The following is a 16,103-nucleotide window of genomic DNA, read 5'->3' as shown; positions in this document are numbered from 1 at the left end:
CAAAGGACAAGTTCATACATTAAACATCTCCTAGAAGGAGACTTTAAAATCTGGAAGTCCAATCTCTGGATGAAAGTCAGATGTACCTTTTCTTACCTCACCCCAGAAGACAAGCATGAAACAAGCATTAGTAAAATAAGCCATTAATAACTGATAACCAGCAACATCAGATTGAACTAAAAGGCACTTAGGTATTTTTTTCAATATAGCAGGCAGTGCTTTCTTCTATGATAGTGATTTAAGACAATAGTCTATTCTCATTACTAAAACTAAACTTTCATTGTATGTCTTAAAGGTCTCAAGTTAATCTAATCCTTTACTAAAAATACCTCAAATACATATAATATACATTCACCTAAGTCCAAACAAAGCAACCTAAAACCAAAGTTTTTGATGATTGCTCTCCTCTGCCTAACGAGAAAGAAGCTTCTGTCACTCTTTTCCCCCAGCAGCTACCCTCTCACTCCATTTGGCCTCTATTTGGGGTTCAAAACCTGATTCAGTCCTCTTCAGAGTCACCATAATACTTCATAAACTAGTCCCACCCAATATTTCTACCTAAAATAAATCAAACAAGAAGTCATACCTGATGCGTACACACTCTGAACGGGAATTTTGATGTTAAAAAACAAATTCAACTGTTTGAATAGCATATTTCATACCAAGAGCAAACTGAAGCACTTTTGAGTTATACTGCAGTAACAGAAGGAGAGAAACTAAGGGCTATAAAGCAAGGGACAACAGATGTTTCAGGAGTGAGATTTGCAAAAAGAAAAGCAGATGACATGGAGACACACATGGAAACCAGTCTAGCTGGCATGAACTGCAGAAACAGAGACTCTTGCATTAACTCTGATGAAATAAGAGTTTCAGTAATTCAGTGCCAGACCAAGATAGGGAGCAGGCGTAGGGAGATTGAAACAAGAATTTTATTTGAAACAGCTATCACACAATTTCACTGCAACTTTGGTGGAAGTTTCTAGGCAATTGTTTTGCATACTAGCAAAAACTGAACAAAGCTAAAAATCACTATTATGAGCTCTTAAAGTAAGTTTTTAGCCTTTTCACTCATATTGTGAAGAAAACAAGATGCGTAACAGAGTTTGATCCACTGATGTAAAATAATTTATCTAAATTTCAGTGACAAATTTCTCTATGTTTTCTGAACCTTCCCATAAAACATAGGGATTTCACTCTGCAACAGAGTCCAAGGGCTGTAAACACATATATGCAACTGAAGTATTCTGATTCCCAAGCTTTTAAATTGTATACCAGAAAGAAAAAATTACTAAAGACAAAGGTAACATGTTTGTTTAGCATTGGAGTATTCTCACACAGAGTGTTTTCTAAGGGATTGGTCAGTTTTTCAGAAGACAAACTATTAGAGATATCTATTGGATAATACTTTTAAAGAAAGGATAATGAGAAAGTCCATCTCATCCAGGACTCTGATTAAAATTTGACTCTCAAGGCCCTTGCTCTCATACATTTTCTGAGCAGCTTATCTAAATGAGTTAGTTTTAGTCCATTCTCCAGCAAATAGATGTTCATTATCATTAGCTTTCCTGAACAGCACAGATACGAGCTGTGTTTGCAAGTCTTCAGTTAAACTATTTTTCAAGTGGCTTATTTGAAAGATGCATATAATGCATATAATGTTTCCCTTGCTAGCAGAGAAAAAGCCTTTAGGAGCATGTCGAACACCCTGGAGTACAGTGCAATGACACCTGCTCCAGCAGAAATCAGACCAAAACGGTGGAAATCTCTGTCAGTGTGCTACATTTAATAATCCCAGCGTTGTGCCAAGGTACTATTGTTCGTGATGTTGCATGGATATCCTATCCTGAGTCAGCATTATGTGACTTTAACCCTTCATCACAATTTTATGGTATAGTAGTACTTCTAATCTGTCAGTAAAGAAAGCAAGCTAAGCGGTTTCCCCCCGTCATTTTGTTCTAACAGCACCACAAAAACAAAATAGTGACTGAAAACAAGTGTCACAGAAAAATCCAAATGCAAACTTGTTTCAATTTAATTACTTTCTAAATGCTCTTATTGACTTCATACTTTCTGAAGATTGTATTTTACTTTGCATACTGCATACTTTATTACTGGGAGCCTGCTTCTATGGCTACCATGTGCGTAAAACTAAAACATTATAAAAATATGCATCACACTAAGAAATCCAGTGACATGCTTCAAATCAGATACCGAACACCGTTATTCTACTTCCACTAACCTCAGAATCCATTCCTTGCATTTCATTCTTTTCCATTTGAAACTGCACAAAATCATCAATAACATGAAACAGTTCAGGAGAGACAGCTTTGAAGTACTTGTGGTAGTCATACTTTACAGCTAATGATGCAAAAATGGTATTATTGACTAAAGCAGATCGTAGGTCAGTAAGAACTCCTGGAGAGTGTTGCCGTGGGTCTTCATAAAGGTGCTTGGTTATGAGGTAGTCCAAAATTGCATCTCCCAGGAATTCTAAGCGCTGGTAACAATCTTAAAGTGTTGGAAATAAAAGAATGTACAACACCACAATTAAGTTTAACACACACATTCTTTCCAGGCCTTTCTGGACAAGAGGTTTGGTATGCTGCCATGTAAATTCCACAAATTAACCAGTGCTCAGAGAAGACAATCTGTTTTTTACAACAGGTATCTTTATGTTTAAAGAGATTATTATTGAATTATTAAAAACAAACCAAACCAAAACATAACAGAAAAACCAGAAGTTATATTTAATAATAAAGCCACTTTTGAACTAAATGTTAATTTGTCAGGCTAGCAAAACACTTGTGTTTATAATCAATAATGTTTTTACTCAAGATCTTCACATTGTGCCAAGAAACATCAAAAAAGTAAAATCAAGAGGTTCCACCAGCACACTGATGTAAAAACAATAACAATTAAACCTTCAAAAAAATTAATAAAGAAAATCAATGTATTAAAAGCAGGGGGAACATACAATCTGAGATTTTTCATCTAATTTGCCACAGATTTAGAGTTCTCAAAAAGCACTGAACAAAGATGCCCATTCAGAATGGGTCTTTTAAACTGGAAACTAAAATTGCCAAGCCTTTGCTGTTTGGAAAATTGACAGGGGACGTGGGAATGGAGAGCTATGGAGGTCTATTTTTAGAATATAAACAAAAGCAAAAAACCCTCTTGAAAGCAAACAGGGATAGGTAGGTAGAGAGGGAAGGAAGACAAAATTACTACAAAAGTAACATGAGAATGAAATGGCTAGTACTAAGTTGCTTTTATAGCAGCTGAACATAAGATGCTGCCAAATCTCAACTGCTAGCTACTCCTTAAGAGAAAAAGTTACAGGTAACAGCAATTCACAGCTGTCTTACTTGATAAATAGAAATGGAATCAAAAGTTTCTGCTACGAACAACATAATTTCATCTAGACACCATACCTCAAGGTTTCTGTTTGTTAGTATATATATATAAAGGAATCATCTACCTTGTATATGTTTTGTGAAATATTTGTAAAAAGTAAATATATATGTGGGTAATATTACCTAGAATGAAAAACCAAAGGACCGTTTCAGTGTTTTGTCAGAACAGTTTCTCAATGTACTAACATTTCAAAATGACTTATTTCTTTATTAAAGCAGAGCTTTCTTACTCCTTGGAATAAGGAACCAATTCACTACAGGGAAAAATTCAGACTGCTGACTGCACAGGAATTTGCCATTCGCTTCATATAGGGTTGGAATTTTACCATGGTTTGTTTTTAATTGCATATTATCATAGGAAAATATTTAAAGATTTAGAATGAACAAATACTAAATTAATTAGTATAAGTAAAAGTAATTCAAGAAGATTACAGAAATATGGATTTGTACTGCTGTAAAATCTTTTATGAGATCACGTACAGAAACATTAAGCAGTTAACCTGAAATTAACATTTAGTCTGATTTAGTCAATTGCTTCAAACTTTGACTTTAAATATTTACTCAATAAAATGCCTAGACTTAAATTAAACCTTCCAGTTCACAATTTCAAATGGAAGTCTCTGTATTTTACTACCCTACAGACTATTCAGCTAATAAAAGTTGTACAGTCCACTTTTAAACTTCAGAAGTACAGTCAAAGGGCAATATTCTTGGGATTAAATTATGGGACAAATTTGCTTAATATACCTGTAAAACATGATCACTACTTCTAGAAGTACACTGCAATTTTTCCAGAGTTCTACAAGAAATTATTGCAGCTAAATGAGGATCTAATGTCAGTCATATACAACTAGTGATACAGCATCAGAGATGAAAAATGCTCCTCCTTCCCAGAAATTGATTAGGCTTCGGTAAATCTTCTATCTGTATCAAGTCAAAATATGAATAAATCATTGAGATACAGCTTCAACAAGTATCCCTCTCTAAATAAGGGGCAAGATATTCTAAGATTTTGTATTCAGAGAATATTGACTTCTTAAAGTAATACATGATGTCTAAAAAAATACTACGTATGGGAACACAACATATATTGCTTCTCTTGCATTTACAATATGGGAAAAAAACCTAGTTTCTTTAAGACAACTTACCAGTAATGGTATTATAATGGTACGAGGCATGAGTAAATGCCTGAAGAAGATAAGCCTTGTTCTTAAAACTGTAGTTTATTTTCTTCTCAAAGTTTTCAAAACCAGAAATAAGGTGATTTAGGGTTTTTTCAGCATCTGGGTGATCAAACATACACCTCGGTGGAATCTTCAAACAGCCATACTCCAGGTCTTTATACAGAGAAGGCTCTGAATTAGCTACAGAAGCAGAAACAGAGTTTGGTGAAAGACTTTTCTGCTCACTGTTACTATTCTCTCTGGTAGCACACAAAGTGCCTTCCCAATCAGTCTTTTTAATTACAGGGAGCACCTTCAGCCCCAATGAACACAGGAAAAGCTGAGCAGCTCTTTCACCACAGCTGGTCAGATAGCAGCCCAACAGGGCTTCCACACAGTCGGCAATGCTTTTGTCAGCAATACACTGCTCTGTATGCAAGTCATATGAGATAGACTGTTTTCCTGCATCAACACCACAGTTTTCTTCTGATGGATTCCAGAAGCCCACTACAAAATCATCCTCTTCAACAGCCTTGCTAGGATCCAGGTAGCACATAGCATCCCAAGAGCTATAGTCAAAATCATCAAAATCTGATGAAAACTGAACATTACCCAGGGATGACTTTTTGGGTGCTTTCCATTCATAGTTTGAATCAGTGGTTGAAAAGTGTGAGAGAGAAATTTTCTTCACAAAAGCCCCTGATCCCATTAGCATATTATCAATGAATTTGATATGCTCCTGATCATACTCCAGAAAATCATCTTCAAAGTCTGTTTCTTCCTTGGGTAACCTCCACATTAGGTCTTCATCCTCTTCATCATCATCATAATCATCAACTTTACCATTAGCCAACAAGTTCTCCTTTGTCTATGAAAGAATACAAAAAATATGGTACTGAAGAAGGAAATGAGAAACTTTTATTCCAGAACTGTCAGAAGAGTAGCATTTGAGTAGTGTCTGCTAGTAATAAGACTGATTTTTTTTTTTTTTTAACGTTCCCAATTACATTGTCTGATGAGATGCACAATACAACCTCAATTAGCACTAGCATTCTAAGACTAGAATAACTGTCTTGGAATAAAAACACTTTATTACTAACCTATAATAGCATATGTTCAACATATAATACATGCGGCATTTCATAGGAACTCATGCTTATACTTGAATGCGATGCACATACAATTAACTTTAAATCCACTAAACATTATACACTTGCACACCAAAGTAAACAAAAGAAAGAATTCTACATTAACAAATTCAGAGAATTACAAGAAACAGTTCTGGATGCATCCTTCTCCCTAGCTGCAAAGTACAGCTATTACAAATGTTGATTCAATGTAATTTTGAAGATTCTTTCTACATCCTTCTATGGCAAATACTAAGGGACCAGCAGGGTTTACTACAGTCACAATCACAATAATCTCAGTTTTGGGACACACAAACGGAAAACGCATTCAATGAAACAAGTGTCAGAACTTTTTTACCCTAGTTCAATAATCATCATTTGAAACAGCAAAATACGTTTATCTATGCTCTCAAACACAGTTAGCTGCAAATTCATTCAGTCTACTTGGGAAACTAGTAGAAAGTAAGTGTAGTGAATCAGTGTAGGTCTATTTTATATTACAGATCAAAACCAACAGTGTAATACCAGTTAGTTGGCAAGAATCTAATGCTTATGTGGGTGACAGTCTTGACTGCATGTATTGGGGATTCAGTAAGTGATCTTGCTGCTTATTAGACATTAGATATAGGCCAATTTTTACTTCTGTAAGAATCACAGTACAAGCCAGTAATTCTTAATTTTTACAAATATGAAATCTCTCCAGTTTGTCATACATTTAATATCACCAGGATTTCAATACAGCAGGTCTAAAAATGGAAAAGTAGAAAAAAGGCACGCTTCTGTAGTATAGGTTTTTGATGTTTGTTTTTAAACTGAGTATTAACATATACATTAAATCATGAAGTAGGATAATATCTCAATACAACAACAACTAGTATGAATCCTACGTCCTTTAAAGTATGTATTTGTTTAAAGTTTTGGTTTTTTTCGGGCTATACTTATAGCCTTAACTAATTAAAAGAAAAGTCAAAGTTGTCACCAATTTTTTAATACTTACATACATACCCACAACAGCAAAACTAATGATGTCTCATGTATTTTCCCTGCTCATATTCAGCAAACTCATATGGACTGATATAAATTATAAATTGAACACAGATATGCCCAAGTTATACAATGCTGTTCAATTTGCCATGGCCCCAATCCAGGAAGGCACTTAAACATGTTAGCTAAATGCACAAGTAGCCTTCCTAACACCAAAAGGACTATTCACAGGCTCAACCCAGCCTCACTGATGTCAGCAGGAATTCTGCCACTGAATTTGACAGGAGCAAGATCAGATTCAAAGTGCTTTTCCGGATTGGGTCCTGAAAGCCAACACCATTTTGAAACAAGTGAAACAACCTATATCTGCCCTCAGTCTATGTATGGCACATTGTAGGTCTCAGTCACATAATCCTGCAAATCAATGAACCAGATGCTACCCCTGGGGACCTCTCCCTTTGGGCCAAATGTACAACCCTCTAGAGGTGTGGATGGGCAGCAGCTGTAAGGTGCGCTAGGCAGCACTTGAAACCGTCTAAGGATCAAACAGATCATGACTTCCTCATCAGGATGGAGCAGACTTAGTCAGGTTTAGAATTTCTGCTGCTGTAATTACCCATCTCACATACATACAGCAGGGATTTCTGTAACTTGAACTGATCAGAAAGACATAGCAAAATTTGATTTTAAATAGTTATTTTGGATACTAGTAGCAGTATAATGCTCAAAATAAAACTAACCCAGTCTCAACTAAAGCTAGTGCTGATTTTTTCTTGTTACACACCACCTGTCATATCTGTCACTGAAATAAAAATACTTTCTGAATGAGACACGTCTATGTGGATGATTCAAAACAGATTTCTGTGCCTGTTTTTGCAAAGATTTAACTTTGCAAATTTGATTAACTTTGATTTTAACAATTTCATTTTTACTACAATTTCATTCACGAGTTTCTTAAAATAAAATTAATTTTAATTAGCAGGACCACTACATGAACTACCCTAACACTCTCTGCACATCGCTTCTTGTATAAAATAATCAAATTTTAAGTGATGAGAATGAACAGTAGGTAAAGAAGCCATAAAACAATTCTGATAGTTGGGTTTTTTTCATCATCAGACAGCATTTCAAAAATAAAACAATGAATCCCAGAAGAAAAAAACCTTTTCTTCAAGAATACCTAATTGATTTTGAATAAGTTATGGCCACTTACAAGCTGAAGTTAAAATACATGTAAGTGCTTTTTCCTGCTTTTTGGAAATCAGCTATTTGATCAAATGAACAAAGGAAGATTCTTCCCCTTAATAAAGCTGGATAACACAAAAAATACCAATGTTTGACGAGGATGTTTCAGTGATAATTTGTCATAATGAGATTTCTAGCCCCAGTTATAGACCATCAGCCCCTGGATGGAGAAGGAAATTTACATCTGAGAAAGCAAAATATCTACTTGGCACAAACCCCCACTTCTTAGTTGCATCACTGTCTGTATTCTGGTCTGAAATTGTGTGGTTTATTTACAAATAAACAGTGACTAGCAAAGAGGAAAAGGCCACTGGAAAGTTATGGAGAACTGAAAGCTTTTTAAAACCAATGATTAGCTCCTGTTCCAAATGTACTATCTTATTTTTAGAAAGGTATAGCACTAAGACTCTTTGAAATGAAATCTTGGCACAATAGAGAACCACAATAATCAGGTTGTTTTATTCTGCAATAAACATTTATTTGCACAGTACATCTACCTAATAGTCCTCTCGTGTGCCCTCTGGTGGTTCTACAATCCGAGTGTGGTCTTCAGAGTTGGGAAAAAGAAAAAAAAAAATCCCTCCTCCTCCTTCCCCCGACCTCCAAACCAGTCTCAAACACTTGAAGATTACATTACTGACTGCTGTGATCAGTGCTATTTCTTATACATACACTTCTACTCTCGACATACAACGAGTTTAGTCAGAAAATACTTTGAATTGTTCCTCATTAAGATTTGTCATTCTGAAGCTTTTGGTGACAGACAGTGAGGATGTCTAAGCCAGCATTTTACTTTGGATGAGAAGTAGCTCTCAGTCATACTCACTGTATAACTAACAGCAACCAATATTGAACATTTTCTCAAGCCAGTTATAATCTTCATTTTGCCTTTGCACTATGAACAAAAGCAACTTCTTTTCATATATTCTATAAAGGTGAACTCATTTATTAAAAAGCAGTCTTCTGCCTATATATATATATTACAGCAAAACCAGTAACGATAATTCCGTTTAAAATTTTGAAATTTCAGAAAAACTCCTGAGAGCATGCTAACTACAAGCAAAAAAAGGTTTTCTTCTTTGCTTTTTCATTAATGTATATATTCATTATTGCATGACGTTCGGTAAATTTCCTTACTTTGGGTTCTATTCAGGGTCAGTTTTCCTCTCATTTTCCTTAAGTTACAGTGAAGTTTTAGAAAAGAAGCAAAGATACAGGTTTACTTTTGTTTTGCTGAAAACATAGTGAAATTATCTTGGTGGTGGGAGGAGGTAAGGGTGAGAGAATAGAGACATGCAAATAATTATTCTCAACATAGTTAAATAAAGTCTTACCGTTTCATCTTTCTCCCACTTATCAGTGTTGCTCTTGTCCTGGTTTACTATGTAACCAGGAGGAAGCCAATTGACTGGGGGATCAAAAATCGACACCACCATGCGACTAGGCAGTCCTTTCTTTTTTCCAAGGCGATACAAGTTGCAGTTGCTGACCTTCAAGAAAAACAGTCTGATAAACCTCTGGACATACATTTACAGAAAAAATAGGTTAAAATGCAAAAGGAGCAAAACAATTTTACATGTAAAGCCAGATCTTGTACCATTATGCATTTTCTCTAGTTCTCAAAAGGGAGTTCAGCTTTCTTAATATAGCACAACCAATCACAGCAAGGTACAGATTTAAAAAAAAATAATTTTTTTTATTTAAGGCCAAGCATATTAGGCATGACAATTTCAGTTAAAGAAACCCAATAGATTAAATTCTCTTTGCAAAACAAAATTATTGCTACTTTTAAAATAATAGTAAATTTAACCTGTACAAGTGTCATTAATTACCAGTATTAATAATCAACATTCAGACTAGATTTGCAATGAAAAATGATTGCTATTATGGACAGATTGACCTAAACCTTGGCAGTAGAAAGTGTTAAAACAGTTCGTATAACAAATCTTATTAAGTCATAATCCAGATGTTATTTTGACAGCCTCTAAAATTCTTTTAAATATTTTAAAGGGAAGGGAAAAAAACACTTTCACATACACAAACATACTTCCTTTTCCTTTTTAAGTATCAACTTTTGATATTCATTTCTCATTTTAACCACACTTTTATTGCTTCTTTTTAAAGTCTTGAAATTTGAACTTGAATATTCAATCACTGCCTTTATTTGACCTGTGCAATTTATTTAGCTCTCCTTATTTTCCAAGATTAAACTACTCAATCATTTAATTCTCAGAGTGATGCATTTTATTAGAGGTAGACAATCAAATCCTTAGCATTTAATTCAAGTTATCACATTATGTGCGGAAAAAAACCCAAAACAAACTTTCACGATTAATTATTCCAGAATTTAAAAACAGCAGCAGTAGAACTGAAGGCTCTGCTCCCTACTGTATACACTTACTTTAAAATGCTTTCAAAAGTGTTGATGCAACAGTTCTGTAAGATTTTTTTGTTGTTTCATTTTTAGTGTTCCTGTAAGACTATGCTAAAAGTTTTCAAGGAAAGTAACTTATCGAGGAAACAAAGGAAAGGTCAAATACAGCTACAACCTAAGGTTCTGTGCTGCTAACTCAATCCTTCTTTCAAGTGCTCCTGTTAAAGAGTTTCTACTCAATACAGCTCTAGTGTTCAGTCCAAACATCCTCACTAACCCAGAACTTTTAGTTCTATTCAGTCCTGTCCTTTCTTAGGCTGGTAATCAGCTCGTTTAGATTTCAAAATGAACTGTACAAAACAGTTTCAATCAATCAGAGTTATGGCAACATTAATCCTGTAGTCCCGTATTTTTATTCCTAATATGCATGCTACCCAACAGATAATCAGTAAAGCTGTGGAATTAAATCAACCTGTTGCCATTCAATCTAGCAAAATTTCTATATATATGGCTTGTTACAGCATGCCTGTTACATAGTACCATTGGATTGTTATTACTTACTTTTTTGCTTCTCATATATGACAGCCGTCCCTCATGAGCATCAGGGTAAGTGCAAAACAAGTATGTAGTGATGGCATGCTTTAAAAATGAATCACCAAGCATTTCTAGCCGCTCCAGATTAAATCCATCACTAGCATTTGAAAGAGTCAAAGCTTGAAGAATGAGACCAGGATTAGGACCGAGAGTTTTTGAGGAGTACCCACTGGAAGGGTTCTTTTCAGAATCTGCTCTGTCTTTTGAAAGATTAATAGCTTTTGAAGTAATGGTGGTCACTGCCATTTTGGGGCATCCATCTGAGGTAGATCTGTTAGCATTTCCATCAAGGTATTTATTACTCAGTAGAGTACATTCATTGCTGGGCTTGGGCTGGTTCTCACTGTTGTATAAATTCTGAATGGGATATGAGGTAGTTGGTTGTACAGGTATTTCCTGCCTGCAGTAATTCAGCTGATTTCCTTGGCAAAAGTCTCTGTTAACTAAATCACAATTGCCATTGGCAAGATTTTTATTATAAGAAACACCATTAATTGCTGCAAGTTCTGCCGAGACATCAATTTGGAGTTTACTGGGTGACTCATTGAGTAATGTTCTGTAACTCACAGACATTTGGTCATGGTTTTCTGCAGAAGAGGTTCTATTAGCACCTTGATGTGCAGCATTTTCAGGGACTACAATTGTGCTGTGCTTACAGTAATTTTCATTCTCTACTAAAGAGGAGTTAGGAATAGAGATGAAGGATTTGCTGTCAATAGACTTTTTCCATCCGAAGTCCAAGTTAGGATATCTGTAAAGATACATGCTGATTTTGTTAACAAAAAAATATTATCACAAGACAAGAAGACTCTACATGCAGATACATGTTTAAAAAAAGCCACGTTCCTCTGAAAAGAACAGTGACCACAGCATCTAACTTCACCATTCACAATCAAGTCTTTTTAAACTATGCTTCACTGACGCGAGTTAAACAAAGTGTATCAGTTTTAAATTCATGCAGTAATGGTTAAGTTTCCACCTTGTTTTCCAATGAAGTCGGATATATTGAAAAAAGACATGCCTGAAATCTGCAGGAAGTGATTTAACCCCTACACCAGCATCAGTGGCTGTTTGAGCTCTTAGTTCCTCTGCTGTCAAAAGGCAGTGCAGGCGATAAAGTATGCTGGGAAGGCAAACTGCTTTTCTCCACAATGACGCTGGAATAGGATGTATAGCACAGAGCTCTGGAACCAGTATCTGGGGACAAAAGGGGGGAAGAAAGAATTTTACCTGTAAGGGTAGTCATCAGATCACTGTTAAGAGAGAGGCAACTGAATTAAATACTTCTATTTTACCTGCTTATTCTGCAAACTTTCCCACTTTGCTTTCCTCTTCTCAGCACTGCTTAGTGGAAGTGCTTTCCCCTTCTGATTCAAATGTCGAGGAGTCAAAAGATTAAGTCTAAAAAACATGTGAAGATACTTCAATGTAAGTACATAATTAATGAATAGAACTTACTAGCCTAAACTTTCTGAAGCGATGACTTATGCTTAGTATTCAACCTTAATGCATTGCGACAAGCAAGTGAAAGTACAGTTACCTCTGGAAAAAAATGGACTCAAGTTACAGCTATAACATAAGTAAGTACCTCAAGAAAAAAAATCAGAGTTATTTTGGAAAACACAAGCCCTCAGCTTTACCCCATAATTAAAAAAAAAAAAAAAAAAAAAAAAGGCACTTTATTGTCAAACTACAAACAGCAGACACAAGTATGACTGTTATTACCTTGAAGATGTGTGGTCCACATCCAGCAGTGGCTGGTTGAGATTGGTAAGGTCAAGATTATACTTGGTTTTATAATATTCAGCAAAAGTTTCATATTCAGGGGAAGGGAATTTACTGAGTGGAGTAAGATCAGTGTATACATCAGCTACATAGAATCGATGAGGCTGATCAAAATTTCGATACCTAAAAAAAAAAAAAAAAAACCAATATTTTGGCATATGTTATAGCGTTAGAGTAAAGCTTGTTTTAAGTTCTTCATGTTCTAATGTGGTCAGGTGATAAACCATTAAATAGCTCACTTGAGGTTTTTGGTTGGTGGGGTTTTTGTTGTAGAAACCATTTTTTTTTTAGCCAACTCAAATACTAAATGAGAAGTGTGCTATAAGATAAGGAAGAATAAAGTCAATCTATAATCTATGAAATTCCCTCTACAGAAACATTTAAATTAAATGCAGGATTTATGTCTTTAACATCTAATACAAAATCAAGCTCTGGACAACAATCTCCAAGACTAATGCTGCAAATGACAATTTCTTAATTCCAAACACCTAACAATGAAATTTGGCAATTGGGCTTTTTAATGTCTTGTCTCTTATGTGCTACTGCATACAAAGACTGTACTACCTCACATCTAAACTGGCATTTTACCCAAGTCATCCCACAAATAAAGTTAAAATACAAAACCCCGAATACGTAGTAAGGTAAATTCACAAGTCTTCCAAGGACAATGCAGTTCTTGTAATAAAAGCAGAATGTTAGAAAAATAAAGCCAGAATGCTGCAACACCTCTACTGTTGCTACTGATGCTCACTGGATATACTACGGTGATAAACAGGCAGAGGAAAATAATAATAATAAAAAAATCTGAAATCAACATTCAGTATATAGATTTGCACATTAACTAATTTCATACTTTGATCTGCTGCATCTATCACTTTAAGCTTCTATGCAAACACTGTTTACACACTATTAGTGAGTCTTTTCAGCTTCCTTCCAAAGAGAAAATTCAAGAAAACCATGTTCCCAGGCTGTCTGAACTTCTTCACTGAAGGACATGCTGGTTAAAGGAGCTTTCAGGAAATCCTTTTTTCTTATGTTATTCATAATCGTGCCTATTCTGAAGAATTCCATCAGAACTGTACCAATACACAGTCATTGTATTATGCTTCCCCTGTGGAGCTTACAACCAAGTAGGACAGAGAAGGATAAGCACATATTTCCACCATTTTTACATTGACTGAAGACAGAAGTACTTGAAATTCTGACATTTATTAATCTATGAAACAAGGTCAAAAATGTTTTGGCTTCTCCCAAGCCTGAAAATTATCAGATGGCAACTAATAATTCTCATAAAAGACATGTAACTCAGCCACCTACCCGAGCCCCAACCCCAATTTAAAAAAAGCAGGGGGGGGTGGTGGTGGTGGTGGTGGAGGAGAAGTAGGGACAGGGGGGAAGGGGGAAGAATAATACTGGTTAAGACACTGTGGCCAGATGTTCAGACAGGTGAAATACCATAGCTTCAATGAAGTCCAGCAAGTGTGCTAATTTGTACCACCTATGACCTACTTCTACAGGGTTAACTCTGATCATATGAAGTAATGCTTATACACAGTGATGGTTCATCACCACTTTTTTACACTACCATTTTTACCACGGTATTCATCAGCACTGATAGGAAGATATTTAAAGAAAAAAAAAAAAAGGTCTAACACAGATGAGGCCAAAACAAAGTACTAATATTTACCTTCCATATATATTCTGCAACTACTATTGCTTACAATATACTAGGTACAAGCACAAGCCAGTCATCCATTTCATTTTTTCACATCATGCCAAATGTGACAGAGAAAAATTAAGTCTCCAAAAACCCCACCAATTCTAGAGAACCTTTGCATATCCAGTACATAAAATGATGTAAACTTCTCCTCTAAATACCACTCCACAGAAAGATTCTTTTAACTGGTCTTTTTCAGTTGTTAATTTTTCCATCAACAGCATACCTTCCTTTAGTAGGCCTTTGGTGTGTATAAGCAGTAACCACAGAACACAACTCCCACTCAATCTTCCAAATTAAAATCAGTTTCAGTAGGCCAGTTCTTGATGGAGTCACAAAGTTTTATCAGAATACTACATAAGTTTTGTGGTGAACTATACTATTCCTAATAAAAAGGTAATTAGTCTTGGGAGGCCTAAACACTTAAATCCTACTATGTAAGATTAACTATTGACTAAAAGTTATCTTTAAATTATGAGACACCACCAGATACCTTCAGATTAATACCATTCATTTCTTACAAGCAATTCTGTTGCAGACACTAACATCCCCTTGTTACAAGTGTTTGTATAAACACGGTAGATACACACCTGAAGTATGTATACAGTACTCACCGTGGAATGATAACTGCATCCTGGTAATCTTCTAACTTGAAAATAAAAGGCATTTCTTTTGTATATTGTGTACTAGGAATGCCTGTACGCGCCTCAGATTTCTCAATGTCTTCCATAAACTTAAAGTCAATGTCCAAAGTGCTGGAGTCATCAACTTAAAAAGGAAAACGTGTAAACTCAGTTATTCAGGGGACAGTTTTCCAGGCTGAACTTTTATGGGAAGTTGTAAATTACAAAATTTTTTTCTTATTCTACACACATATTTGATTATTTCAAAAAAATTTCAAAGGAGATACATAGATATATATTTTAGACCCTTGTGGAGTCAGCTGAAACCTACTATAAATCAACTCACATCATCAAGTTAAAACTAATTTGGAATTGTGAAGAAGTAATAAGAATATAGCTGACAAATTTTCATACTACCACATATGGTATCATTTCTACAGCAAACACCTGAAATTTAACATGAACATTAACAAACATGTTGCTAAATTAATTCAAAGTGAATATTTAAAAGACAAGAGCTCTGTTCTTACCAACATTAAGAGGTAGAACACAATAGGCTGAATCAGCTTCTGTGGGTTTGAACTCTAGTGCAGGTTTCTCAAGACGAAGAATATGTGAAAAAATGTACTGGTGGAGTCGTGTTATCAGCTCAAGCATTTGCAGAGACAGAGTAAAACCAGATTTCTTAAGCTCAATAGATATTGTAACCTCTCCAGAGCGAGTATACACAGGAAAGTGAGGAATCTAAATAAGAAAAAAACAAAAGAAATCAAGAGAGAAAATCGAGAGTAGGATTCCTCTACAGAGTACCAGTTGTTTAGTTTAGATGCTGAGGCATCCACACAGCAAACTGCATCAAACTGGATCAGAATTCTGATCCTTGATGACCTTCAATTATAGATGAGATTTTGAAGGCTTAAAGAATGGCTGCCTTTTTTTTTTTCTTTCTTAATAGTTCTCCTTGTGTTTTACAGTTTTTTATATAAGATCAAGTAAAAACAGAAGTCTTTTCCATTAAGGAGAAAGAAATGTGAAAACCAGCAATATTCCTGAAATGTTTTCTTCTGTGGACAACAGA

At 35.2% G+C, this 16,103-nt stretch overlaps 1 protein-coding gene across 1 annotated transcript in view; it reads right to left on the bottom strand.

The window, feature by feature from the left end:
• Positions 1-6: 6 nt before the first annotated feature.
• The window catches only part of DICER1 (dicer 1, ribonuclease III), a 66,737-nt gene continuing 50,640 nt past the window's right edge, over positions 7-16,103 (bottom strand). Inside the window, 10 exon segments of the mRNA XM_075029905.1 lie at positions 7-2,262; positions 2,264-2,508; positions 4,562-5,444; positions 9,267-9,422; positions 10,868-11,651; positions 11,922-12,097; positions 12,196-12,301; positions 12,626-12,808; positions 15,017-15,170; positions 15,556-15,769. Coding sequence (XP_074886006.1) covers positions 2,221-2,262; positions 2,264-2,508; positions 4,562-5,444; positions 9,267-9,422; positions 10,868-11,651; positions 11,922-12,097; positions 12,196-12,301; positions 12,626-12,808; positions 15,017-15,170; positions 15,556-15,769 — 2,943 coding nt within the window. The 3' untranslated portion in view covers positions 7-2,220.

This window comes from Buteo buteo, chromosome 6, assembly GCF_964188355.1.
Source record: "Buteo buteo chromosome 6, bButBut1.hap1.1, whole genome shotgun sequence".
In the NCBI taxonomy this organism is placed as follows: Eukaryota; Metazoa; Chordata; class Aves; order Accipitriformes; family Accipitridae; genus Buteo; species Buteo buteo.
The sequence above is the reverse complement of the archived record's forward strand: the minus strand, read 5'-3'. Positions and strand labels throughout refer to the sequence as shown.